The sequence below is a fragment of the Gallus gallus genome, chromosome 15, assembly GCF_016699485.2.
Source record: "Gallus gallus isolate bGalGal1 chromosome 15, bGalGal1.mat.broiler.GRCg7b, whole genome shotgun sequence".
NCBI classification, from domain to species: domain Eukaryota; kingdom Metazoa; phylum Chordata; class Aves; order Galliformes; family Phasianidae; genus Gallus; species Gallus gallus.
Genome location: NC_052546.1, coordinates 940522 through 967213, shown reverse-complemented (window position 1 = coordinate 967213; position 26692 = coordinate 940522). Strand labels below are relative to the sequence as shown.

The following is a 26692-nucleotide window of genomic DNA, read 5'->3' as shown; positions in this document are numbered from 1 at the left end:
TTTTCCCCCAAATGCTAAAGCTGAAGTTGCTGCTGTATCAGCTACTTTTTTAAAAACAGGGCTTAAAAACATAATTTGGGCGTAGGAGAGGCTGATTTTAAGAAGAAAAATTGGAGATGGCATGTGTTGGAGAGAAGAGGTGGATATCTGTTGGTCTCAGCTTGTCGAAATTTCTTCACGCATCTGCTAGTAGATAGAAGTGTCCTTGGTGATGGCTGGCTGGAAGTAACTCACCTGTTTGTGCCTTTGTTTGCTCAATTCTAAGTTAGCTTTCTGATTAGGAAACAATGTTGGTATGTATTTGGCTACAGTATTCGCTTGTTACTGACGGGATGGCCAAATCCTGGCAACAGGATTTCACCTGGCTGCAAAAACCTTGAGCAAGTTGTTCTTTGTTTTTCCTCTCTCACCTCCTGTATTTGCAAATCATGCACAAATGCCCACTGTTCCCTCATGTTCCATAGCCAAAAGGCATCTCCATTATAGGCTTCATTTTCAAGTCGTAGCGTGCTGCTGACATGCAATTTCACCCAGTCGTCCTGATTTTGCTGTATGGATCTTACCTACATAATTGACAGTAATGATGGGAAGCACCACACCCAGGACTGGCTATAGCCATTAGCTAATAATCTCAGTTACAGAGAGTAAGACCCATCTGACTTCCAGCTGCCAAGCTGGTGATGTAACAGCTCCTCCCCTTCCAGTCATATGCCAACAAAAATCCCACTGAAGCTATGAGATATTACTGCACCTGGGGAGTTTGGAAGTACCTATGAGCAAAAAGCACAAGTTTTGCAGTAGCAGCACTGCAAGAAGGCCCACATACAGCCTCCTAGTACTGAACAGGCCTAGCAAAACTTGCTGTCCCCTATTTTGAATTGGTTGAAGTCTCATTTGTCTAGTCTTGTTTAGAAGGAGGACTCTATGGAGAAGGCAAGAAGTGTGTTAGATTTCATTTGGCCTTTTTCTCAGTGAATGTGCGTGTCTTGGTTTGAGCCAGGCAGTTGAGAGTTGTCGAGAAGTAACTGCTTATAGCTTTGTTCCTGAAAAATGCCATTATGTGTTCAGTTGCATCTGAAAGCAACTCTGACGAGTGTGTCTGGAGTTTCTGTTTTCTGAGTTCAATATTATAGTTAAGACAACCTGAAATTAATATATGCCCTGTAATCCTGTACTACAGTCCTGTAATGTCATGGAATGCTCATCATGAAGGGAAGTTACTCAGACAAAAATGTGCTTTTCAGTCCCTTTTCATGAGAACAGTAGATAACATGCATTGCATTATATTAAGAAGTTGTGCTGCAAGATGGTTAGTTACACATTTAGTCTTGGGAAGACAGTAGCATGAATGTGTCATTTCTAAATGTAATCTCTAGTTGTGCTTACAAATAACTGCACGTCAGGATCAGCATACACTTACTTAAAAGGTGTCTTCCCCATTGTGACAAAGCTAGGCTATTTCAACATATGCTGCCTGTGTTTCAGGGACAGACTGCTGACTAATGTAAGTTATCTGAGGTGAGAACAGCAAAATTGTATTACGTGGGGTTTTTCTGGTGTTTCAGAGGAAGTTTGTGACAGTGAAGCAAACTTTTCTTTTCAAGAGCTGTGCCCAGTGCGCCAAGAATGAAGCTTAATACCTTCCAATTTAATTGTGCTCCCTCGGAAACTTGTGCTGCAATAGTCTGCAAGCAGAAACAAAAGACTTCCAAGGTAGAAATCAATAACTTGTTCGTAATTCCTTTCTTGGAATTTGCTGTAAATAAGTCCCTTGGGAAGAGGCACCAGAACTGCAGATTTCCTGACACTGTAACGTAATTCCTGGAAGCATTCCTTTCTCAAGAATCTGGTAAATACTGCCACAACTTACTGGGGCTTTTGTGAGGGGTTACAGTAGTAGAAATAAGTAGTGGGTAGATTAAACGACAGTTCAGAATCTCAGCATGGGAATATTGCAGGAGTGGGGAAGATATTTGGCCAGAGCTCTGGACATTGCCACTCATGCAAGAATAGCTGGAAGGGCAAAGCTGCGCAGTCTGATTCTCAGTCTCAGACCCTTGAGCCAGAGCTTCACTTGTGACCAAACATAAACAGCTTTACATGCAATACAAATTAAAAACATACAAGGAACATACAGGGAATGGTGATGGAGATAGTTAAGGTCAAGTTAAGTTAATTATTCTCCCTAATGCATTATCTGCCATGTGGTGAAAAGCATCTGTGTGATGCCAGCGTGTATACAGGTGGATACTCTACCTTCTAAAATCCCAGAGGGTTCTATTTTCTTCTGCTTGTTTTAAGCAATTAGAACTCATCTATAACTTTCTCACACAGGTTCAGAAAACACACAGACTTGTCAATGCTGGCATATCTGATATCACCATCCGCCCAGACAAGAAGATTTTAGCAACAGCAGGGTGGGATCATCGCATCAGGATCTTTGGCTGGAAAAAACTGAAGCCCTTAGCAGTGCTTGACTACCACACCGCGACTGTCCATTCTGTGTCCTTCTCAGACCACAAAAGCCCCAGTGACAGACTGCTGGCAGCTGGTGCAAAAGATCACCGCATCAGTATCTGGTCGATATATACTCAGACGTGACACGTTCTGCACTGTCTTGCACTGGGAAAGTAGGATCGATGAAGCAACTCCTTACACTGTAATTCAAACCTGGATGTGGTGAAGTAGTAGAATGTTTTTCCAGGCGAGGTGAGTCCCTGGAAATTGCTAGATTAAATTTTTTATGCTGCTTGTTCATGTGGAAAGTTCTGTCTCCCAGGGAGGGGAGTTGACTTCTAAAATTTATAACAAGTGGAGCAAGGCCAGTCATGGACAAAGACAGAGGACACCTTGAGTTCTGCTACAGGTTTTGCAACAGCTTTTCTTTGGCATATTGCTAAAATAACTTGGGCCAATTTCTGCAAAAAGAACTGGAATCTCTCAGACTTCTGTGGGGGCAGAACATCTCTGTTCGTAAGTCACTCGTGTATCTAAGAATCTGTATCAGTGTAAAATATCACTCTTCTGTGAGAACATATACTCATTAAACCACCTCCAGTGGTTTTTCATTGTCAGTTACTTTTTCTTCCCTGTAAGTGAAAGGCTATCAGAGCAGCCTTGATTTGTTCACACTTCTGTCAGCTTCTAACTTAAACCAACAGCCAGGAATGTGACTAGGGACGGCCTTTGGCATTTATGAATTTCATTATGTCTCCTGTCACCTCAAGTCTCACAATTAATCACAAGAAGAAAAGGGGAAAAATAACCTTCCCCTGCACTGCACTGCAAAGCTATGTAAAGCCCTTTACAGAGCCAGTGCTAAATCCTTTCCATGGACTGACTAGCTGAAGGATTTAAACTCAGCAATCCAATTAGCGCCTTCTCCTTGGAGAGTTAGGGTAAGTTTCAGCATGGCAAGTCTGGGATTCAGCTACACAACTCACATTAACATTTAGGGGAATTTCATGGATAAATCCTTACCCACACAGTGCAAATGGATCCATTAACTTGTCATCTCTATGGTCACAGAAGCTGAAATTCTTTCACGAAGGAGAGTTTTTTGAATGGTGAAGCATTAGCATTCTTTGACTACAAGAAGATATCCGTGAACAGACTGTCCTATGTCTGGTCCGTTTGAAGTCACACAACTGCAGCCACAGCCGTCCCACTGAAGCACTTAGCTGATGGCAAGTTGTTGAAGACATAATTTTAAAAAGCATGTGTCCTCAGGAGTATGAAAACAGCTTTACAAATAGAAGTGTTTTTGCACTATTGGTATTTTACTGTAAATGTTTTTCTGCCTTGTTACAAGGTTGACAGCAGAGAAAATATCACAAGAACTGTAGTGAACAGCAACATCAAAAGATTCCCAAAATAAAAGCCTGATGTTCTTTCTATCACAGAAACAGCATGCTGTTCTACCAGCTTTTCTAAAGAAAATTGGGTCTTGGACATTTTGGAGTGTGACAGCACTTATAGTAATTCATTTATTTGAATGTTCCTTTACTATTAGGCAGCTGCACAGATGATCACACTGCAATAAAAAGGTAAATCCTAATTTTGAATGATTCTGAGTCAAAGGGTGGTGCTGGTGTTCATTACATCTATCGGACAGGGTTGCGTAGATGATAACGGCTCTATCTCCACACATCATCCACCTCCCACACCAAGGAGGAGTTGCCTGAGCCATACAAGAGTCTCCAGGCCAGGAGGACAGGGTCCTTCAGCACAGACCTGTTGCTAGAAGAACTTCCTTGAGACTGCTATCTCTTTTTCACGTGTACTCTGTAAGCACAACTCAAAGGAGTACTGCTGTGAGAACAATTTCACAGTCAGTTTTTAAAAGGACATAGCCCAGGTGTAAGCACTTGGGTTTTAGTCTCTACTTAAGATTCTAAATCAATCACTTAAATATGTAATAAGCAGTAAAAGCCAAGTCTCCATCTGCCCTGTGCTGTAGAATCACAGCACTTTTTTTTTTTTTTTTTAAATCAGCAAGATTCATGAGAGAGATGAAGGTCTATGCCCTGGAACTGCTGTCAGGATGGTGGCTGGGCACTGTCCTGGAATGTGACAAGACAGCTCTGCATCTTCTCATGCACAAACTCCAGGTGTCCTATGTCAGAAAATCAGCACTGCACACCCACCTCTTCATGCCCTCTGCTGCCCAAGGTAGAGGAAGAGCTGCTACAGTCATTTTGCATGGTGCTTGATCAAGGCCAGAGCGCTGCTGTGGGATGCCTGGCACAACAGGCACTGGATTGCTCCATGCTGAAGTCCAGCATGGGTGTTCAAAAGGCATTTGGATAAAATACACTTGAACTGATGGCTGCAGGAAATGAGAATGGCCAAACCTGCTCCCTGTAGAGAAGAAAATCACTCTATCCTATCATCCTTTTGACAAGGCAGTTCTGCCACCGGAGTACTTGAGGTAGCAGGAAACCATTTTCAAGACAAGTAGGTGTTAAGATGCAAACCTCCCCATCATTTCAGGGCACCTCCATGCCCCAGACACACCCCTTGTTCCTAAGGCCAGCTACGAGCACCTCTTGCACCAGTGTGAGGCCCCGTGGCACTGACACAGCCCAGCTTCTGCTGGCAAAGCCACCCCAAAGGAGCACCGCACCTCATGTGCTCTAGACCCAGGTCTCAAAGCAGTATGCAAAGTGTGATTTTAATGAAGCCACAGCAGTAAGTAACTTGATCCAAATACTGGCAGAGGCAGCACCCACCCACCCCAGAAGAACAGACATATGCGTGAATTAGAAGTGCTATCTGAATTAACTATGCAGATTCACAAGGGACACAAAAATTTACTAATAGGTCTTTTGGAACATACACTATGTGCCACTGCATCAAAATAACTGCCTTTTGCTAGGGGTTACATATTTATATTTATCTGACTAGACAGACAAAGTTAAACTCAGTCATGCAAATACAAATTGAAAATAAAAGCACAAGCTGCATGTGTATTCTTACCAGCAGACAGAAGAAGTGAACGGTTTCATCAGCTTCCAGAGGAAGGACACATGCAGATCCACTTGCAAGAACAGATCCACCCTACGCTCAGTTCCTTTTGCCTTACCCAAGCACTATCCATGTGACACTTCACTGCTGTAGATCACTTAATTTTTTTAAACAGTAAAGGGAATTTTATTTTTTTTCACATGACAGTTTCCTTGAAATGAACAACCAGACTACACTACTTTGATTTAGAGCTGAGCCTAAATGCCATAGTTTCAACTTGAATTACAGTTTTCTAGAAGTTTAATTTGCTTAAGGAGCAGACCTGCACTTTCCCAAAGCTGAATAACTTCCAGCAAGAAGGACAGTCTATGTTTATGTAGACTGTAAAATGCAGTTACCTGATAGCATCTAGAAAAGTACAGCATTTTCAGAGGGGAGGGGGGAAATACTGCTAAAGCTTCTTACCGGTCATCTGTCGACATTTCAGCTGACTTGCTAGTAGGAGGGTTGTGAGTAAAGAGCCACCTTCAGATGCTGGAATTAGCTCTGGAATACCACTGTCCAGAAAGGAATAGGACTAGCCTGTACCTGGCCTGAAGGATTCAGGAGAGAAGGTGATGACAGCTAAATTACTACAAACCGCTTCCTCCTGAGAAACACTGTCTTTGCACTACGAGAGGGAAGAAAGCAACCAGCATTCATAAACTAATAGAAATAAATCCCAAACACTAACATTTGTTCAGCAATTACATGGAATATTTATCACCACTGGAATGAATGGTGATCTCTGACCCCCCCAATATTTTCTGCAAATTAATCCATTAGTTCCAACCCCTTTCTCTTATCAGTACATGGGCCATAAAGCATTGCTGTTCTTAGGTGTAGATGAGAAAGGGAAGAGAAGATTAACTGTATTTCTAAAAATGAGTGGAAAAGGAAGCAGGCTGAGAGCCTGCAACAAGACAGTGTTAAATTCAGCCCTGTACAATGCATTGTGTGAGTAAACCATGAATTTACTCTGTACAGCTCAACTTGGATTCTATTTTAGGGAGCAGATTTTTATAGTAAAGACAATACCAGTTTCTGAACTGCTTTGGTTTTTAGCTTATTTAAGATGCACCTACAAAGCCAACTTCTTACAAATTAATAAATCTTTCCTTTAATTCAGTCTGCCAAGAATGAAGATCGAATGCTGACTACTGCAGGAGACACAGTAATGATGCAAACCAAAGGACTAGGGATTAAACGAGGATTACTGAGCACTAAATCAATGTGTTTCCCTTTCTGGCTGTGTGTCTGTGGTGTGAAAGTGTGGATGATTACATAAAACGTGGCCCATGACTACCTGGATTAACGATAGACCATGTTAAAGCAGTGCTGAGACAGAAGGTTTGGTACTTACGCATAATCATTCTGTGTGTGTGCTACCAAAAAAAAAAAAAAAAAAAAGATGGCACGAATAAGGAAAAAGAAACAGTTTTTTCTTTGTAGTAGTCTGAAATTCCAGCCTGCATCCCCACGCTAGAGTAATATTACAAGTAGGCCTGGCTCCATTTAATCTATGCACTGGAGGTTTATTTTATAATGTGAAGAAAACTAACAAGAATTAAGACTGCAGTGGTTTCTGGCAGTTTGTTTGAGGATCTCACAGTATGAAATTAAACACAACAAAACACGTGCTGCCCTATCCCATGCAGCAGACAGAAATGTAACGTTTTCAAGACCTGAAGCACACTTGTCGTAAGACTTGCCAACACCACCACATTAAGCACAGAGCAAGTAGCCAAATTCTTTGTCCCCTGACCACACCACATACCCCCATGCTGACTCTACCTTGGTTAGGCGCGCAACTGTTGTCATGTCTGGCTTTATTACCAGCACCCCTTACCAAACAACACGCATAAACAGCTTTGGTTGGGTGGAGACATCTCCTCTATTCACTTTTAAAGGATATCAGCTTCATTTACTCAGCCTATTAAGATTTCTTATTCCCAAAATAGTGTCAGCACATCCCCGGTACACATTGTGCTCGTGTCTGAAGAGGTAAATTTTAAGTTCTAGCTATCAATTGGTTTATTTTCCTTCAATATAATCCATCACAAAAACATTGACACTGTAATGTATCACTGAACCACATAGTCAGGACCACGGCAACATAATCTCTCAGTTTTGAACATTTTGCTCATCTAATTAATTAAATATATCTGTATGCTCTATCAACATTAGTGTATACTGCCTTTTTCTGACTTACCACAAAGAAATTTGATTTGCAGTTCAGTATCGTAAGAGGAAGAGAAAGGGGGAGAGGACACGAAATTCAAATGGAAGCAGCAGCCTGCCCTTACAAAAGTTTGGTTCTCCAAAGAACAAAGACCCTTGAAGCCAGGCACCCCAGCAAGGTGCCAGACAACCTATGGGACAAGGACAGCACAGGAGAAGAGTACTTGGACTGAGCAGGAGGTGAAGTGACAGGCCTATCTTTTAGAACTTTTACGCCAGCTTGCTGTTGCTGCCCCACCATCCTTGTTTAAAGGGATTGGACCATTAGGAAATCCTGTAAACAACCACGTGCACCTGCAAACGAGCCTGTGCTCACCCAGAAAAGCACTCGACTTAGTGCTCTACTTAGCACACCACTGGCAATAGCAGGAGGGCTAAGCTCTGCAGCAGCACCAGCCCAGAGCTGTACCAACTCCTTACGGAAGAGCAGAGAGACGCGGCAGTGCAAATACTTACTCTGACAATTGCCTACTTCAATTAGAAATTCTGATCTACAAAGATGGTACATCCAACTGAGATTACAGCTGGAATGCTATTTCTTCTCAGTTTTTATTCAGAGTGCATAAATTAGAACATAAAACACCAAACAAATCCTGTGGCACTTCCCATACAGCCACAATCTCTCTCCTGCCAGCTGTGGGGATGATAGATCCTTATTATGTCCAGAACAGGGAACATAGGGAGGATCTTGAAACGCTGAGCAAGACCTGCTCTCCAACTCTGGCATCTCATGCACACACTTCCCAAGCCTTGGTATCACGTTTCTGTGATTTTACAGATTAAGCAGCCTTAAGAATGCAGCCTTAAGAATGCATACGTTCTCTTTACCATTACAATGCTCTGTATCCTCATGGAATTGGGTCCTAGATGTGACTTCTGTGGCTTTTGTTCTTTATCACTTTGTTACTAGCTCTAAATTAAATTTTAACCTGAATAAAAGTGAGTGATTTATTGTAATTATTTTGTATAGGCTGCTCTTCATAGTTTTTTTTTTTTTAATCTGGAAAAACATTTAATTTCCCATATGGAAAGAACACATTTATCATACTTTACTTGGATATACTTGGCCGACTATTGCACATATATGCAAAACATATGTGACATATTCAAGGCTGAATTTCATAAAACAGAAATGCTATGAAATGTGATATAATAAATATATTACACAGACATATGTGGCCAATTTATAAAACTATACTATCTTTGGTCAATTCACAATAGGTCACTTCCATGCATTTTTCTATAGCAGATGCAACGCATGCACTACTTTACATGCATTTCCTGGCAGGAGATGGACCTCTGAAAAGCAGCATTTTACACACCCAGTACAGGTGGGGCACATCCATATCTTTCAAAATGAACGCATACCTTCAAAACCAGCTCCTGCTTTTCACCTCGATCACGTGTACAACACACTGGGCAAAAGAAGACGGCTGAAATACTGTGTGTGGAGATCAGCAAACCTCAGGTACACCACTGAGATTCTCACAGTGGGTGTCTGCGCTTCCATCGAGAGCACGTGACAGGAGCACATGGTGCATTTCTGCTAACGGCCATTCACAGCAGTCTTTGGACATGGTTGCTTTCACCTGGGGTCAGGTGAAATTAATTTATTCTTGTAAATCAAATATCTTACTAATCAGGGGAATTAGAATAATTAACAGGAAAAAAAAACCTATGTTTAAAAAAGCATTGCATACCCACTAGAATACATGCTATTTTGGCTGCATGTCTCATAGCAGAGGCTTACAGCAACAGCTGAGTTATTGCTGGCTGATTATCCTCAGACACTAACCCACAGGTTACTACACTTCCTTATTTGTGGCCATGTGCTTTAAAGCTCACATCTGTTTTTTTTTCTCTCAGATTGCGTATTTGCAAGTTCGCGCATAAGTTTTCTTAAGGGCTCGTTCTCCAGGCGTTAATCTGCTCGGTGCGATGTGCAGCTCTTCCCTCTGGAGGGAGCTTGCTCTTCGGGCACAGCCAGCGGCCCAGCAGCGCTGCAGGGATGCCCCCACGCTGCAGCAGCACACGGGACAGCCCGGCCGTGCACCACAACCGCCCCCCCGGCATTCGTGCAGGAGGACATCGGGAAACCCCTCCCTGTCCTCCAGGACACCTGCCCTGAGTGCAGAGGAGCTGCAGAGCAGAGGGAACCTGTCACAGAGGAGCTTTGTGGGGAATGTCACAGCAGCAGCCCAGAAACGTTTACCTGCTAGCTATGGGCACAAAACCCACTCCCACCAGAATCCTACTGCACACAAGGCCAATTTTGCAGGTGAATATTTGCTCTTTGTGACCACAGAGGAGGATCACAGCCACCAGAACAGGCTGAGAAAAGGACAACAGGGCTCAGCAGCTGTACAGAGCAAGCAGTGACCACAGCAAATGCAACTGTATCCTGCCCAGCCCAGCAGCTGCAATACCACTTCTACTCTTACGGCAGTCCTCGGGTCATTCTGCACACAAAGGACACCAATGCACCCTGTGCACGTGGGCAACTTGAGATGACCGAGAGCCCAGCTGTGCTGAGGGGTGCCTCCTGGTGACCCCCTCCAGTTCCACCCAGATTCTCATCAGGCTGTCCACAAGAAGAAAAAAAAAATCCAAGTGTGTAAACAGCATTCATGAACACAAAGTACAGTTACTACCCATGCTCCTATCCCTACACTGAATTTAGTTAGATCCTCCAGCAAGGAAAAACAGCAAAACAAGTTCCCAGAAGCCTGGACTATCTCCTGTGTTGAGTAACTGATCAAGCAAAGACCTCCCTTGTTTCACCTGTGAGTGCCTAATCCTCTATTTACCCACTGGAGCAAGCGATGTGTTCTTCAGACCTTGGGAGCAACCAGCACATTCAGCCTGTACCTCTGGAAAATGGAGCCACATGGCTAATTTATTCTCTAGTGCTCTTTGGGAGAGACAAAGGATGCTTGTACCCCCGGTGCTCAGGCCTGTTTTACCAGCAGCTTTTAAATACACAGCATTATGTGCGACTTGAGGCAACTGTAAGTGGAAGTATTGTCTGGAAATGCTGCAGGTTTCTTTCAGGTATGTGCCACAGGTCTCAGTGACAGCAGGTACTGAGTGAAGTTTAAACATACATGTAATCAAATCATACAAAAGTCATTTTTCAAATGAAACTGAAACACACGCATCATGCACAAGCCATGCCTTATTTATATCTCGACCAACTGGCTGACAGGTAACATGAAATTAAAGCATTACAGCTTTCTGTTGTTTCCAAAAGGTTTCCACTGCTCCAAGTACAGCGTTCCAAACTTCATGTTTGCTCGTTGTAAGTGAATTTTCTGTTACAACAGAAAAATAATTGGTTGTATTTCTCATATCTGGAATTCTCATCCAGCAAGGTGTGGACATCTCACAAGGAGGAAATGCTGGTGAAAGCCCTCAGGCAACATGCTTTAAGGGCTAAAACATGATGCAAAATGGACTGCTAGCAAGCCTAATACTAACATAGGAAAGCACCTTGCAAATTGATAGCTCAAAAGCCAACAATGAAAGAACGGAAACACCATTTTAACACTTAAAATGATAGGCCTGACACAGTGTCATGTTCTTCCCATTCCTGAGCAGGACTCTCCGCTCCTGCAAGACAGCACAGAGGACAGCCTAGTGACCCTCGGGGCCCAGTGCCCACAGTCCTAGGTGGAAGTTCTGTGTTTTCTTCTAAAAGAGATACATTGTGCTTCCTACAGGCAGGGCAAGGACCTCGAGAGGACCTGTCACTCTCTGCAAGAGCACAAAGTATGTATTCCTGATGTCGGGTCATTCAGTCCTCTCAGCGCTTGGGAAGCAGAACGGATTTGAAAAAGCGTGTGGCCAGTCTGCAGTAGGAGCCAGAGGCACCTCCTGCTGCACTCTCTGTATGTTTAAAGAAAACAGGTGCTAACAAACATAAATAGAAGTGCACCGTATCCATTTCAACGTAAGACCCCAACCCTGCAAGCTGCTGCATAATGGGAGACCACCAGCAACCAGGGAGACAAAAGGGAGGGGGCAACCACCTATGAAGACCCACTGTTTGCTCAGGGTAAACAACTCCTGGAGCTCCAGTTGAGCACCCCTCCTTACTTAACGGCCTCCTCTTGCAGGGGAGGCTTCAACTTCAGAGCAGACAAACTGATGGACACACAGAAGTAACCAAACAAAGAAAAGAAAGAAAGGGAAAGAAGAGGAAAAACATTTATAAATGCCATTGTCTAATGTCTTTTCAATTTAAACGTAACATGATTATCTACATATATCTACAAATATCTACAATTATCTACACTGTTTGCAGATACGATTCTTTGGTTATCTTCACTTTTCCCTTATGTTGCAACTATCAAGAAAAAAATGTTTGTATACCCTTTGAAAGAAATAATAAATATAACTTCATTAAAGGTTTGACCAAAGCTTTGGCACTAATCCATTTACAGATAACAATTCATAACTGAGAACTGTGAAGTAACAGCAGCAAAGCAACAGAGCACATCAGAGACCTAAGCACAAAGCTATTTTACATCAACCTTTCTGAGAACATTAGTTATGGTTTTGTCAGACACTAAGAATCTCACAATTCACTGCAAATGTCAAAAAATACATATTTCTTGCACAACTCTTTTTCATGGATCCAGATATATTTTTATAACAAAAAAAAAAATACATGACATGTCCCCATTAGCCTGCACCCCTTCTCACACCCTTCCAAAACACTTTGTGAGCCCAATGCCAGCTGCCAGAGACAGAATGAGCATTGCTGCTAACGCTGCCACCTGCACAACACAAGGGTTATACTCTAGAAGTCACCAGTAAACAGTTGCAGTTTGAAGTGAAAATGCACAAACATGAACAGAGGACTCCAAAAAAAAAAAGAAAAAATAACAATGACCCCTCTTCTTTTCATAGTGGAAGAATCAGGAACGCATTTATAATACTGTATACCAACACGCAGAGCTGCTCAATACCTTCTCTGAACATAAAAGAATTGACAGTCAGCGACCTTCTGACAAAGAACACAAGCCAGCTACTCAAAACACATGGCTGGATAAGTGTGACAGACAGGCTCATCTCCTCAGCAATTAAGGAAAGACCGGAGGAGAAGTTTAAGGACAAAAAACCAGAAGTACTTACCAGCTTTAAGAGGGAAGCTGCAGCAAACAGGGAGGTGCAGATAGGTGCTTTGGGACTACTGCAGCTTGGGGCAGCCACAGAGAAGAGGAGAGAGGGGCATTCTGGGGACGCACCCCTAAGAGGCATGGGGGGGGGGGGGGGGGGACGGGACACAGCACCAGGAGCGCAGGAAAAGATGCAGGAGCACAGCTCACACGCAATGGCTGCGAACGCACAGCCTGACCTCTGAAGACGTTCGTTCCCTCCATCCCCACCCTGATTTTTAAATCTTAGTCCCGATTTCTGTGATAACGAGGAGCTGCACGTGGCGGTGCTCCGGGCTGCGGCGCTTCATCAGAGCTCCGGAAAACGCAGCTGTGCCCGAACCGCCCCACAGAGCGCCGACACCGCGCCGCCTCACCGCCCTCACCGCCGCTCCCCCCGGCCTTACCGCCGTCCCCGGCCTTACCGCTGTTCCTCGGCCCTCCTTCCCCTCCCCCCCACTCCAGCCAGCCGCTGAGCCGAGCTCCGCAGGGCCACGGACCCCCCGCCCCTTCCTCCTCTACTGCTGCTGCGAACCCCGGAGCAGACGGCGCCGCTCCCTGCCCCCAGCCGCTGTCCGGGGCTCGGTGCCCGCTCCTCACTCACCGCTCCCCGTCCTCCTGCCCTCTTCCCGGGGCCCCGCGGTCCGCACGTTGGACGTAGGCCAGAACCGAGGCGCGGGGACCGGGAGAAGGGAGGTGACGGCACATGGCTTCGTTTAGCAAAGTGCAGCTGCGGAGCAGCTCGCGGCCCGCCGCCTCCCTCACAGCCCGGCGGCGCGGGATTGGCCGGTCCGGACGTCGATCGGATCGAGCTGACCAATCGGCTCGCTCGCGAGGCGGGAGAGGGAATGGCGGGAAGGCGCGGGGGGGGAGGACGGTTAACGGTCGCAGCACGCGGCGGTCCCTCGCGCCGAGGCGCGTTATCGCGGCCCGTAGTCGTAGTTGGCGGGCGGGGCGGGCGGGGAGTACACGTTGGCGGCCGCGTTCACGTGGTGGTGGTGGTGATGGTGGTGGTGGTGGTGGTAGCCGTGCCCGCGGATGCCGGGGAGCGGGTAGGGCGCGGGCCGGCTCTTCGCCCCCAGGTAGTGGTCGTAGGCGGCGGCCGGAGGGTACTTGTAGGGGTGGTGGTGCAGCGGCTCCGAGGCGGCGGGCTCCAGGCGCAGTTCGTGGTGCGGAGGGCTGGGCCGGCCGCCGCCGCTCAGGGGCACGAGGCCGCCGGCACCGCCCGGCAGCGCGGGGCTGAGCACGCGCGACATGAGCTGCTGGTGCGCCGCCTCGGCCTGCAGCGCCGCGCCGCCCGCCGCCTCCCGCTCGTAGTCCCGGCGGCCGTCGGCGGCATCTGCGGGAGCACCGCGTCAGCGCGCGGCGAGGAGCGGCGGGGGGAACCGCGGCGGGGGGCGGGGCGCTGGGGACGGGGCCGCGCGTCGCGCCGAGCCGAGCCGGCCGGCAGGACGCCGCACGCCCCGAGAGCGGGGCTGAGAGCGGGACCGAGCCCGGCGGTGCGGGACGCGGGCGGGAATGGGGCGCGGCACGGAGGGCCCGAGAGCTGCGGGGCGCGGCAGAGCTGCTGGAGCACAGCGGCAGCGAGCGGGTCGGAGCCGAGAGCGGGCCCGGCCAAAGGGGCGACCGCGGTGCTTCGGACGACGGGCGGTAGCGCCGAGCTCCCTAACGCGCAGCCGTGCGTCCCGCCCACAACGCGCCGCTCACCTTTCTCCGTCCCGTTCTGGTGTGCAGGGGATGACACCGGGTTCCGGGATCTGGCAAAAGCGCTCATGAGAGGGAGGGCCCCGGGCCGGTGGTTCCTGGGCCTGGAGGGAGAGGGGAAGTGATGCGGGTCGAGCAGATGCAGCCAGGCTGGCGCCCAGCGCTGCCCCGCGCCGTGCGCGCTGCGTGCTCAGGGCACGTGCACACAGAGCGGGATGGGAGCGGGGCTCCGCGCTGCGGCCTCACCAGTCCTCCGGGTCACAGTCCCTGAAGCCCTTGGCGAAAGGGTTGCTGGCGATCTTCAACTGCGTGATCTGCAGGGAGAAGCGGGAGGTGGCTGGAGGATAACGGGTGGGCCGTGCTGAGCACAGAGAGGACGCGGGGGGCCCAGCACGGCGCGCCTCCCCTCCACGAGGGCCCTCAGGCCGGGCTGCCCGACGTGGGTTCGGGGCTCGGGGAGGGGCGGCAGCGTCAGTGCACTTGTAAAGAAATGCCACGTTATATGGGTCACCGGCGGAGCAGCTAAGACAAATCGCTGGATAAATCATACTTATGTATTTATTTAATTCGCCGGGGCGAAGGCGGGACATTCTCTATATTTAAGCAAATCCACGGATAATGAGATTGTGAGTTTCCGGAATGGGTTGAAAAACAAACTCTAAGCCCCTCAGTGACAGTTCCAGCCTTAGAGGTCAAACTGATAGAACGCAGGAGAGAAGGAGCAGCTGTCCGGAGCCGTCAGGCAAATGCCAGCCGGGAGGGGCTCGGCGGCCCTTAAAGGCGCAGCCCGGCCCGGCGGGTGGCACGGGGACAGCGGAGCTCAGCTCCGCCGCGAGATCCCGGCTGCCCGCGCGGCTCGGACCGCCGCTCCGTGCCCTGCGCTGATGCGACCGGGCGATTGCGTGGGCTGCTGCCCCGGGGAGGGGCGGGCCGGGTGGGCTTTAGGCGTGTGGCTGCACCGTGAGGCGGGAACTCGCGCGTTGCTCCAAACAAAGCGTGAGCGACGCTTCGCACCGCGGTCCCGGGGCTCGGTTCGCGCAGGCAACGAGGGCCCGGGGCCCCGCTCCCTCCCGCCCCCCGCTGCCCGGTCCCGCCGCCTCACCCGGTGGTTCTGGTAGGCGGTCACGGCCGTGAAGCGCGTCTCCTCGAAGACGAAGGTTTTGAAGTTCTCCTCCGCGTATTTCTCGCTGTCTTTCCGGGGGTCCACGTAGACCACGTGAAAGCGCGGCTGGTATCTGTGCATGGAGTTCAAAATGATCTGAATGATAAAACGAGCAAGGAGACAATAACTGATCCAGACGGAGCTTCCAGAGAGGCGAACGCGGCCCCGGCCCCGCCGCCTGCCCGGCCCTGGCGCTGCGGGCGGTGGGACCCGCGGCGCGGAGACGTCCCGGGCTGCTTCCCTCCCCTCGGAGCGCTTACATGGCCGTTATCGTCCAGCAGGTTGTTGGTCAGTTTGAGCTTATCGAAGGAGACGATCTGCTTCATCCACTGCGCCCCTTTGGCCGGGGAGTCCGGGTGGTAGTGCACCCTGCCGGGCGTGGCGGGGTCGGCCTTGCCGGCCACCAGCCAGGAGGAGCTGTGGAAGGCGTACCTGGAGGCGGGGGGCGGGGGGGGGGTCAGCCGCAGCTCCGAGCCCCGCGCCCCCCCCCGGCTCCCGCCCGCAGCCCCCGGCCTGCCGAGCCGCACTCTGCGGGGGAGAGAAGCGGTATCTGATGGGGTCTGCGGGGGACAGCGCCGTGCGGGACGGGGCGATGCGCGGCCGCCTGCGTGGGACGGGGCGGCTGCAGCTCCTGGAGAAGGGTGGACGGCAGCGCTCTGAGCTCCGAGCGGAACCGTGTGTGCGGCTTTAGCAGCGAGAGCAGAGCTCTGCGGCCCCGCTTCGTTCTTTCAAAGTCCGCATTCAACAGTAACGTTTAAAACAGAGAAACCAATCTTCTATCCACGTGTTTACTTTACAGCCCGTGTTTGCACAGGGGGAATTAGACACCATTGGGCTCAGCAGAAACATTACTTTTTAAAGATATACTCAATTGGATGTTATATATCCCACTTCCCTTGACAAGCAAACATTTCTAGGACGCCCTGAGAATTTGGATATCTGTCCAAATATTTATATATCGGACCCTGCGATCCCTCCGTGCGCTGCCTGCCCGGCGGCCCGAGCTGAAGCCAAACGCATAACACGCCTTTCACTGCTGCGCTTTCCAGGGGCTGCCGCGCCGCTGCCCGTGCCACCCGGCGAGGCCTTCGGTGCCGCCGCTGGAAACGCGGGCAGGGCCGGGGCTCGGACAGCCGCTGCCTGCCCCGGGCACTGCGGGAGCCTCGGGGGGTTTTCTCGGGGCACCCGAGCGCTTCCCGCTGCGCACGAGGAGCGGCAGGCGGGGGCTCCGGGCTGGGCACGCGGGGAGCTGCGCCCTCCGCCCCGGTCGTGCCCGGGCGCTGTGCACAAAGCGAGGAGGGGGAAACACCGCTACCGGCCCAGAACTCGTTATAACGGAGAGGGGAGGGGAGGAGGGGGGTACTTGCCGGTAGCGCTTGTCGTCTACGGGGACGAAATCCATGAGGAGCATGTAGTCAGCCATGGGGTCCATGCCGAATATCTTCACCTGGAAGGTGGGGAACATGCGCCTGCCACAGAGAGGAGAAAGCTGAGCTCGGGGCCGCGAGAAGCCCCGAGGGGTCGGCCCGGAGTGCAGGAGCCCCGCGGTGCCCCCGGCCCTTCCCCTCAGACTGCCCCACGGGCGCCCCGGGTGCCGCTCGCATTCGGGGTGGGGGCTGCCGTGTCCCCCGGCGGCATTTCGAGGAATAAGCCTGCTCCGGTTGCGTCGAACACTCTAAAAAGCTCAGGGGCCAAAGAGAACCACCACCTCCACTTTACAACGGGGGGACACAATAATTTTCTCCCGCTGTTTCACCACGTTTTCAAGTGAACTGACTCGAAACTGATGTAGAGCCGAGCCTGGACAGGGACCGGGCCAGCACGTATGGGCCCCGCTGCGGGCGGCCCCAGGGAAATGAGTTCCCGCTTCTGCCCCTCCAAAACTGGGCAGTTTTACGGCAGCACTTACAACAGCGGCGCGACCCCTGGGGCCAAAGGGAGAGCGTCTCCAGCCCAGAGGGGCGAACGAAGCCCTCAGGCCGGCAGGGATGAGAGGATAACCGGGATCCCCCCGTGAGCCACTTTCCGGCGCGGCTCCGCTCCGCTGCCCCGCCGAGTCCCGGTCCGCAGCTTTGCGGGGCGAACGGAGAACGGGAGGGACCCGGCGCTCCCGGGGCAGTGCGGGGCGGCTCCGGGCTGTCCCCGCCACGCATCTCCGCGCGGAGCCCCGCGGACGCAGCTGAGCCGAGGCCACGGGTGCCGATCCGAGGGCAGCGGGGATGAAAAGGGAAGGGGCCGGGGCGGCCCCCGCGTCCCTCGCTCCGTCCTCGCACCGGGGCCCGGCCCGGCCCGGCCCCTATTGCCTTCGCGACGCGCCGAAGATGCGCCCCCGCGGCAGGGCTCGCACGGCTGTCGTTCTGCTGGATGCATTTTCTCCCCGGATAAGAATCCGGGAGAGCGACAGCGGGCGGCATTTCGGGGCAAAGATTTGGTTGAAAAACCAAACTCCGCACACCCCCTGAAAAAACGCCCGGATCCAACCCGGCTACGAAGGGTTCCCCCGGCTCGCTCCCACGGCACACGGCTGCGCTGCCGAGCGCCTCCCGGGGCCGTTTCGGTTGCGGGAGGGCTGTGTGCCCCCGGGGCTCCGCACCCGGCCTCACCGCGCCTTCAGCCCGCACCGAGCAGCGCCGCGGGCCGCGTCCCCTTCCGCGTAACGCCGTGCGAACTCCGGAGGCCATTTCCAATAGCTCCCTCTGTTATTATTTTTAAAGGTGCAAAAGCCCCCATTAGCTCCTGTTCCGGTGTTTCTCTTTTTAAAACGAAGGTTTTAAAACAAACACCCCGAGTCGATAAGGGCCACCTAGACAAACAGCGGGGCCGGCCCCGAGGCGCTGCACAGAGAGCGCTTCGCAGCGCCGTCCCCGCGCCTCGTCCTGCTGATTTTACCCCCTTTCTCCTATTTTTAGCCCCCCGTCTGGAGATTTGTCGTTGTCATCAAATAAACGAAGAGGAGGAGGAGGAAAGCCCGGGATTCGAATCGAGTTCGCTCCTGTAAGGGCCCTTTTGGACTCGCCTATTCGCAACCCTTTGGCTGCCCTCGGCGAGCGAGGAAAGCAGAGCGGGAGGTCCCACCGGAGCGGCCCTTTCACCGCGGAAAGCAGCGCCGGGCCCGGGGGCTGCGGGGAATGCCGCCGGGTGCCGCCGGCCCGGAGCTGCTCCTCGCCGGGCGCGGGGAGGCTCGAGTTGAGTCACTCAGAAAATTGTTTTGAAATGTGCGACCGCGCACACGAGAATCGATTTACATTTTTGCATCTTTAGTGCTCCAAAATCGCCGCGGGGAGAGGAGGAACGCGCGGCCGTTTCGAAGCCGTTCCCGGGGCTCGTCGCAGCCACCCCGGGGGCGGCCCGCAGCCGGCCCGGCTTCCCTGCCGCCCCCCGCCGGGACACCGCAGGAGGCGGCCCGCAGCTCAGCGCTGCCCGGAGATCGCAATGAACTGGGGCGATTAACGATCAGCATCGGCGTTTCTCCTCTCTCCCCGCGTTTTGCCCGTTTCGAACGAGGCCCAGGCCTTTGTTCCCGGCCCCGGAGCAGAACTGCCGGCGGAGCCGCGCTCGTCATTCGATCCTGGGGAAATGCACTCGTCCTGGAGGCTTTAAGCCGCCAGAACCGGGGGCTGTTTGCAGTCCCCGCCGAAAGGAAAAGATCTGCCCGTACTGGAAATGTTTCAGTTAAAGGTACCGCGGTGCGGGCTGTTCTTTCTTTCTCTCATTTTTTCCCTCCCGGCACAGCGCGGCCCGGCGCTGCCCACCGCACACGGAGCCTTCGGGCCGCGGCCGCCCGCGCGTTTCGCCTCGGGAGAAGGGCGAAGATGGAACGCCGGCAGCGCCGTGCCCGCCGCCCCGAGAGAGCCCCGCTCCCCCCACCGCCTGGCGAATGGAAGCGGCTCCGGGCCGAGCCGCCCGGGCGCCTCTCCGCACTGACCTGCCGGCCTTGGTGACGATCATCTCGGTGCCCAGCTGGTTGAACTCGTCCCACAGCGCCTTCATCTCCAGCTGCACGCTCACGTTGGCCACCTTCGGGTTCTTCTTCACCGGCGCTTTGGCCGCGGCGGCCGTCCCCGCGGAGCAGCCCGAGACGGCGGCGGGCCCCGCGGCGGCTCCCCCGGCGCCGTCGGGCGGTTCGGGGCCCGGAGGCGGCGGGTTGGCCCCGGCCGCCGCCGCCCCGCCGAAGGGGTAACCGTGCTGCGGCTGGGGCGGCGGGTGCGGGTGCTGCTGAGCCGTGCAGGGCTCGTAGTGCGGCGGTTCATGCTGTCCGTACGGGTCCCCCGGGGAGGGGGAGAGGTGGTACCCCCCGGAGGCGTTCAGGCTGCTCAGGCTGTTGGCCGTGAAAGCTGCAACATCGCAAAAATGGGACAGCTGGGTGAGCCAGGGGCTGGAGATAGCTGAAATCATTCCAAAAACAGGCGGTCAGGGCTCCGCTCCGGCTCCCGCGTTCCCTCCGGCTCCGCGCCGCACCGCGGGGTGCCCTCCGCCTCCGCGCCCGGCCCAGCGGGGCCCTCCCCCTTTCCGCTCCGCTTGGCCCCAGCCCCGCTCCCCCCGGGGCAGGCGGAGAGCTCGCTGCTCCCGCTGCTGCCGCCTCGGCGCCGCGTTTCCCCCTTCTCTTCTCCTTGCTATTCTGTTTCTTTGCAAACCCGAGACATCTGCCAAGACCCCGCGTTATCTCTGCTGAAGGCCTCCTTCGCCGCACACGAATCGCGACAAAAAAACCTCCCAGCACCCCTCAAAAACAAAAAACAAACTAAAAAAAAAAAAAAAAAAAAACCTCCAAAAACAAAAGGAGTGGGAAAAACCCAAAGAAAGAAACCGGTTCTTATTTCCGTGTGGCGACGGTGCTGCAGGTAACGTCCCTGGCTCAGGAGCCGTGGAGCCGTAGCTGCCGGGGGCAGCGGCTCCGCTTTGCGGCTGTTTCCCCCAGGGTGGGCGGAGGGGAGCGGAGCGGAGGAGCCCCGCGAAGGCACCGAGAAGCCTCGCACGGCCCCGGGAGCGCAGCCCTCGGCCGCCTTCCCGAGCGGGCCTCGCGAGGCGTGACGGGCGGCCGGGGAGCGGGAGGCTGCCGCGAGCCCTCCCCGATGCTGGAAGGCACCTCGAGGGCCCGGGGGGGATCTCTCGGGTTATTTCCGACGGAGCCCCCGGGCCCGACGGCGGTCGGGGAGCCGGCGAGGGCCGAGCCCAGGCCCGCCGCCGCCGTCGGGGGATGCCGCAGCGCCTCGGGGAGCCGCGAGGACGAGGGGGCGCGAACCGAGCCCGGTTCTCCAACGCGGAGTTGGGGACTTCGTCCCGGCTAGGCGGGGAGCAGCGAAGGTTGAGGGCCCGGGGCACCGCCGAGCGGCCCCAGGTACCCGGCCCGGCCGCGGCGCGCGGAAAACCCCGAGAGGCGATGGCGGAGGGTCGCGGCCCCGCAGCCCCGCGCTCACCTTCCATGTCCCTGGTGACGGTACTGAAGTGCATCTTCTGCGTGCGGGCGGCGGGGCGGGCGGGCGCGCTGCGGCCGCCGCTGCGCTCCTCCAGCGCTCCCTTCCCTGCGTGCTCGGCGGCGGCGGCGACTGAAATCAGAGAGGCGATACTGAAAGCATTTGCCTTGGGAGACAGAGGGCTGTTTTCGTCCATAGGGGAGACACCAATGCAGCAGCAGCCGCCGCGGCAGCCTCCCACCACGAGCCCCCCCCGCCCGCCCCTCACTCCCCTCCTTTCTACCGCACCATCCAGGGAGGTGCGAGCGGGACCCCCCTCCTTCCAGAAGGGGGGCGGGGGGGGAAGCTAAAAAAAAAAAGAAAAAAGAAATCCAACAAAAACGCCTCAATCAAAAAAAACCCCAACGCCAACCCTTCCCCCCCCACCCCCCGGGAAGGGCGCTGGGGAGCACGGAGTTTCCCCGGGGCGCTCTGCACAGTGCCGCGCACCGCAGCGGCCGCATGGAGCCCTGCGGGAGAGGGGAGCGGGGATCGATGGAAACCCCACGGTGCTTTTCCCCGGGGCCGCCGTTTCTGTCCACTCAACTTCTTTCCCTGCGGTTTATTAATTTATTTCCTCTCTTCCCTTCCCCCCAACCACCACCTCCTGCCGCCCGCCCGTCCCCTCCTTTTCTCCTGCACGTAGGGAAAGTGGCTCCCTTAGAGGCGCGTTTCCCCGTTCAGCGGCTGGGAGGCGTCACACGAAGCCGGAGGTGTTTGCCTGCAGAAGCGGCGGCGGCGGCGGCGAAAGCGAAGTGAAACTCCTGCCGAGACGGTGTCAAAGGGCTGGGGAGGCCCTTCCCCGCCTCCCGGGCACGGCGAGCGGCCGGCGGGGAGGGCCGGGATGTGCTCGGGGCGGGCGGAGGGGCGGCGGTGTCAATCACGGCTCCGGGAGCCGACGGGAAGGGAAGAGCCGAGCGGAGCCGAGCCGAGCCCGGCGTCACGCTGCGGATGTCCGGCACCGAGAGGGGGATCGCTCCCTTCCTCCGTCCCGTATCCAGCGCGGGGCTGCGGGCTGCCACGGCCCGGACGGGGCTCGGCGGCCGCGGGGAGCTGCGCGTCGGGTGCGCTGCAGCGCGATGGGACCCCCATCCCCGGGCCAACAACAGTCAGACACGAGCGTCGGAGCGTTTCCTTCACCACAAAAAATAAAATCAAAAAGCCGAGCAAACGGAACGCAGCCGGCGTGGCGGAGGGCGAGCCCTTGCGCGGCCCGGACGGCAGGACAGCCCGCTGCGCCGCAGCACCTGCCCGGCCCGGGGCCGCTCCGCCCCGGTTCCCCTCCCGGTCCCGGCCGTGGCTCTACTCACCGCCCGGCAGCGGCCCCTCGGAGAGCCGCGGCGTCCCCCGGGCCGGTCCTCCGCATCGGCGTGGGGCGAGGTTGCACCGCCCGCCGGGCCCGGCCCGACCCCGCTCCCCGTCCCTGTCCCGGTGCCTCCGGACGGGCGGCCGCAACGAAGTCCCGGGGGAAATGCCCCGACGGGGCGGGCGGAGCCGTGGGGCGCGCCGGTGGCTACAGCCGAGATGGGGGTTGCATAACCCGAGCGATGTGCGGAGAGTCGGAGTGAGCAAGCGGGTTATATATAGCTGCCCCGTCTGTAGCCTGCGGGGCTTGATTCTTCTGTTGAAATATTATCTTTGGACGTGGTAAAAATATTTGCAGAGAAAAATCTAGACTACTCGTACATATTTGAGCATATGTTCCTGCAGCTAAAGGCATAAGGGCAGAACGTGACACGATCGGGGTTTACTTCCCCGCCGCTGCCGTCAGCGCTGCTCCCGGCCGGGTGCGTTCCCTCCCGCCGCACCGGCACAGAAAGCGAAGGCGCTGCCGCTGCGGCCCCGCGCTGCTGCCGGGCTGCGGGCGGTGCGGGAACGGGACTCGTTGGGACACCGCGGAGCGAAATTCTCGCGGTGGAGGGGGAAAGCGGAGAGGCGGGAGGGCTACTGCCAACGGCGCGGGGAGGCCACGGGCTGCCGCGGGCGGGACGTGCCCGGCTCTGGGTCAGCCTCTTCCGCGGAAGGAAAGCGAAAATCTGGAAATGGAGGACAGCCCCGAGTCCTGCACCCCAGCACGAGGGCTGCTGCGCGCGCTCTGCTTGCCCGGGCCGTTTCCCAGCTCATCCCCGCATCCCCGTGTGCCTGCCTTAAGCTCGGGCCGCGTTTGCCGGGATCTCCCCGGACCCGCGGGCCCTCGTCGGAGCGCTGCGAAGCGAATCCACACCTCGCTGAGCACCGAGAGCTTGAGGCGGGGGGAAGAGCCGGACCCCCCCGCCCCGGGCACACATCTCCTAAGCCCACAAATCCTCGGGCCCCGGAGGTGTGAGAACCAGCAGCGGTACCGGAAAAGCCGCTCACCGTACCATCCCCGCGACCCCCCGACGGCAGCCCCGGCCCCGCCGCTGCCCCGGGACCGGGCATCGCCGAGTCCCTGTGATCCCATCGCCCTCCCCGGGGTCTCTTCCCGCAGCAGGCGACCACTGCCGTTGGAGCCCCGCACCCCGCCGTCTCCCAGACCTTTCAGGCGAGGCGAAGGCTGCTCCCTTCGTACTCCTTGCTGCTCTCTGCCCCGGCCGGGTGCCCCCGCTCCAGCCAGCACTGGGCCCGTGCCACACCGGGCCGCTGCCCTTCGGATTCACCGGGCCGGCCGTCCCCGCACAGCCCGCGCCCGGGCTGCTCCGCAGGTGTGTGCCACTGCCCCGACGGGCTCTCCCCGCAGAGCCCCCCCCGCCGCCTCATTCCCTTCGTCCGCTCTCCACACTCACCCCTCCGCCCGCATCTCTCCTCCCGGCCCTGCCCGAGCCCTCCTTTCTGCTCGCTCCTCGGCCTCTGCCCGGCCCCGTTGTCCCTCCCGCCCCTCACCTCTGTGCCCCGACGGGCCCCCGGCGAGGCCGGGCTGCGAGGGTGGGGGGGGTTTCGCACAGCCCGGCTCGAGCTGAGCACCGCTCCGTGCAGAGCCGCGAGGCTCGGGGGGGCATCGAGCAAATAGCGGGGGGACAGCGGCAGCGGGCCGGGCTGCGCGACCCCCGCGCGTCCTCCGCCCGAGAGCTGCGAGCGGCGCGGAATAACGGCGGCACAAATACGGCGTCCGTCGGGCTGTGGTGGCCGCCAGGGCGCTGCTCGCAGCCGTTCGGTCGGACCGAGCCGCGGGCGTGCGGGGATTCGTTGTGAGAGGGGAGAAACAGGGGAGAGCGGGGAGATCTCGCAGGTGACGGAAACCCGCGGCTCTGCGGGACTCGGCAAAACGGGGATTCCTGGCGTTTAATTTGAGACCGTTATCGATGAGCGCTGTTATTACTCACATAGTCACCATCGTTATTATTCCAATTACGGCAACTATTACGGGTATTTTGCAACTGCCGCTTGAACTATAAGAACGGAAATTAACGAATCTATCCAACAGATCCAAACATCAAATGTGTCGCTGACCGAGTCCCACTGAGACAGACTGACGGACAGAAATAGAGAAGGGGGGAACGGCAGAGACGGAAAGGAAGAAGGAAACTGGAAGGAAATAAAGAAACAGAAACAGAGAAGGAAGGAAATGAAGGAGAAGAAGGAAAGAGGTATGAAAAGAGAGGAAAGAAGAAAGAAAAAGAGAGAAAGAAAGAGAGAAAGAAAGGAAGGAAGGAAGAAAGAGAGAAAGAGAGAAAGAGAGAAAGAGAGAAAGAGAGAAAGAGAAAAAAAAGAGAGAGAAAGAGAGAAGGAAAGAAAGAGAGAAAGAAAGAAAGAAAGGAAAAGAAGGAAGGAAAAAGAAAAGAGAGATAGATAAAGAAAGAGAGAGAAAGAATAGAAGAAAAAGAGACAGAAAAGAGATAAAGAGAGAAAAAGCAAGAGGAAAGGAAAAGGAAAAAGAAAAAGAAAGAAAAGAAAAAAGAGAAAGGAAGTAAAATACCGAAAAAAGGCATCGGGGAGACGGGCAGAACGACCACAGCGGACGGAACGCAGGGAAGCCGCCCCGCCGCCCGCCTGCCCGCACCTGGAGCGGTTCTCACTCGGCGGTTTGATCGCCGCCCCTCCGCGGGGCCCCGCGCGTTCCCCGGCGCCGGCCGAACTCAGCCTGCCGCCGCTCGCTGCTCTCCCCGGGCCGCCCCGAGCCGTCTCCCCCGTTTCGCGGCGCCGCGGCCGATTCGAGCATCGACGACGACCGACGGCCCCGCAGCGCTCTGGCCCCGGCCGCACCGCTCGGTGCGCGGCAGTTCACCCACCCGGTCCGGCAGGTGCAATCCCCGCGCTGTGCGGCCCGGGCACCTGAGGCCGTGCGGGGAGCGGCTCCTGCCCGGGCCTCCCCCGCCGCCTCCCCGGGCTGCCGGCGGGCCTCTGGGGTGGTCTCGTTTGGGATCGGGGGCAGAGAGAGATGAGGGAAGAAAGGAAGGGAGAGAAAATAGAAATGAAAAGAAAAAGAAAAAAGAGATGTAAGAAAAATGGAAAAGAAAAATGGAAAGAAAAATTAAAAAGAAAAAAAAGAAAAGAAATACGGAAAAGAAAGAAAAAAAAGGAAGAAAAAGGGGAGGAAAAGGGGAAGGGAAGGAAAGGAGAGAAAAAGGGAAGGAAAGGAGAGGAAAGGAGAGGAAAAGAAAGGAAAAGAAAGGAAAGGAAAGGAAAGGAAAGGAAAGGAAAGGAAAGGAAAGGAAAGGAAAGGAAAGGAAAGGAAAGGAAAGGAAAGGAAAAGAAAGGAAAGGAAAGGAAAGGAAAGGAAAAAGAGGGATATGGAGACAAAGCAAAAAGTGTGACAAAGAAAGAAAAGAAAAAAAAACAACGAAAGGAAAAGAAAAGAGAGAGAAAAGCCCTGAGGAAGAAGGAATTCGAGAACAAACAATTATTGTTACGACCAGCACAAGCCTCATGCACAGCCGCGGTATTCTCGCTGATGGGCAGTGACGCGCCTGGGAAAGCCGCGGCTCACGGCCCCGCTCAGCCCTACCCCGCGGCCGGCGCTGGGGGAGCACTGTGGCCTCGCGTGGGGCTCTGCGGAGCCGGCAGTGGGCTTTGGATCCCTTTGCCAGCCTCGGCTCCGCGTTACACGTTATGGGGATTTTCGGCTAGTTTTATGCGATCACTTGCCTGCAAATCCCAACGCAGAGATCACGCACGGGGAAATTCGCACGAATAAAGCTATCAGCCGCCCACCCCCAGCACGAAGCCAACAGGATTTCTTCCCTTCTTTCTCCCTCTTTTTTCCTTTTTTTTTTTAACCCCCCTTCTCCCTCCATCTGACGGCAGCCCGTGCTGCCCTGCGCTGCCCGCGTCGGGGCCGTGCCGTTGCACAACTCCTGCCCGGCCCCGGCGCGGGGCTCCGGCACTTCGTGTCCTCGCCTGGGCTGCGCAGGACCCCCCCGCAGCTCGCCGGGCGGGGGGTGCAGCAGGAGCTGCCCTAAAGCAGTCGCTCCCTGCCCCCCCTCGTTTCCCCCGCGCTCCGCTTTCCAGGAGCTGAGCACCGACTGCTCCCCGGGGCCGGGGACAACCGA

At 54.9% G+C, this 26692-nt stretch overlaps 2 protein-coding genes across 21 annotated transcripts in view; one reads left to right on the top strand and one right to left on the bottom strand.

Annotated features, from left to right (window-relative positions):
* The window catches only part of GNB1L (G protein subunit beta 1 like), a 42317-nt gene extending 38244 nt beyond the window's left edge, over positions 1–4073 (top strand). For 10 of the 13 annotated variants that reach the window (XM_040647992.2, XM_046901120.1, XM_040647991.2 and 7 more), the window contains one exon: positions 2335–3063. In XM_040647992.2, coding sequence (XP_040503926.1) covers positions 2335–2601 — 267 coding nt within the window. In that variant the 3' untranslated portion in view covers positions 2602–3063. 13 annotated transcript variants of the gene reach the window in all.
* TBX1 (T-box 1) overlaps positions 1–26692 on the bottom strand; it is a 166690-nt gene that overhangs the window by 6307 nt on the left and 133691 nt on the right. For 2 of the 8 annotated variants that reach the window (XM_046901204.1, XM_025155714.3), the window contains 8 exons: positions 21189–21317; positions 19697–20156; positions 17139–17240; positions 16032–16203; positions 15712–15867; positions 14856–14923; positions 14613–14713; positions 10909–14244 (listed from right to left, as the gene is read on the bottom strand). In XM_046901204.1, coding sequence (XP_046757160.1) covers positions 13826–14244; positions 14613–14713; positions 14856–14923; positions 15712–15867; positions 16032–16203; positions 17139–17240; positions 19697–20156; positions 21189–21317 — 1607 coding nt within the window. In that variant the 3' untranslated portion in view covers positions 10909–13825. Of the gene's footprint in view, positions 1–10908; positions 14245–14612; positions 14714–14855; positions 14924–15711; positions 15868–16031; positions 16204–17138; positions 17241–19696; positions 20157–21188; positions 21782–21828; positions 22064–22534; positions 25305–26692 lie in introns of those variants that run through there. The other 6 variants (XR_005840114.2, XM_025155717.3, XM_040648295.2 and 3 more) reach the window with 5 other exon arrangements.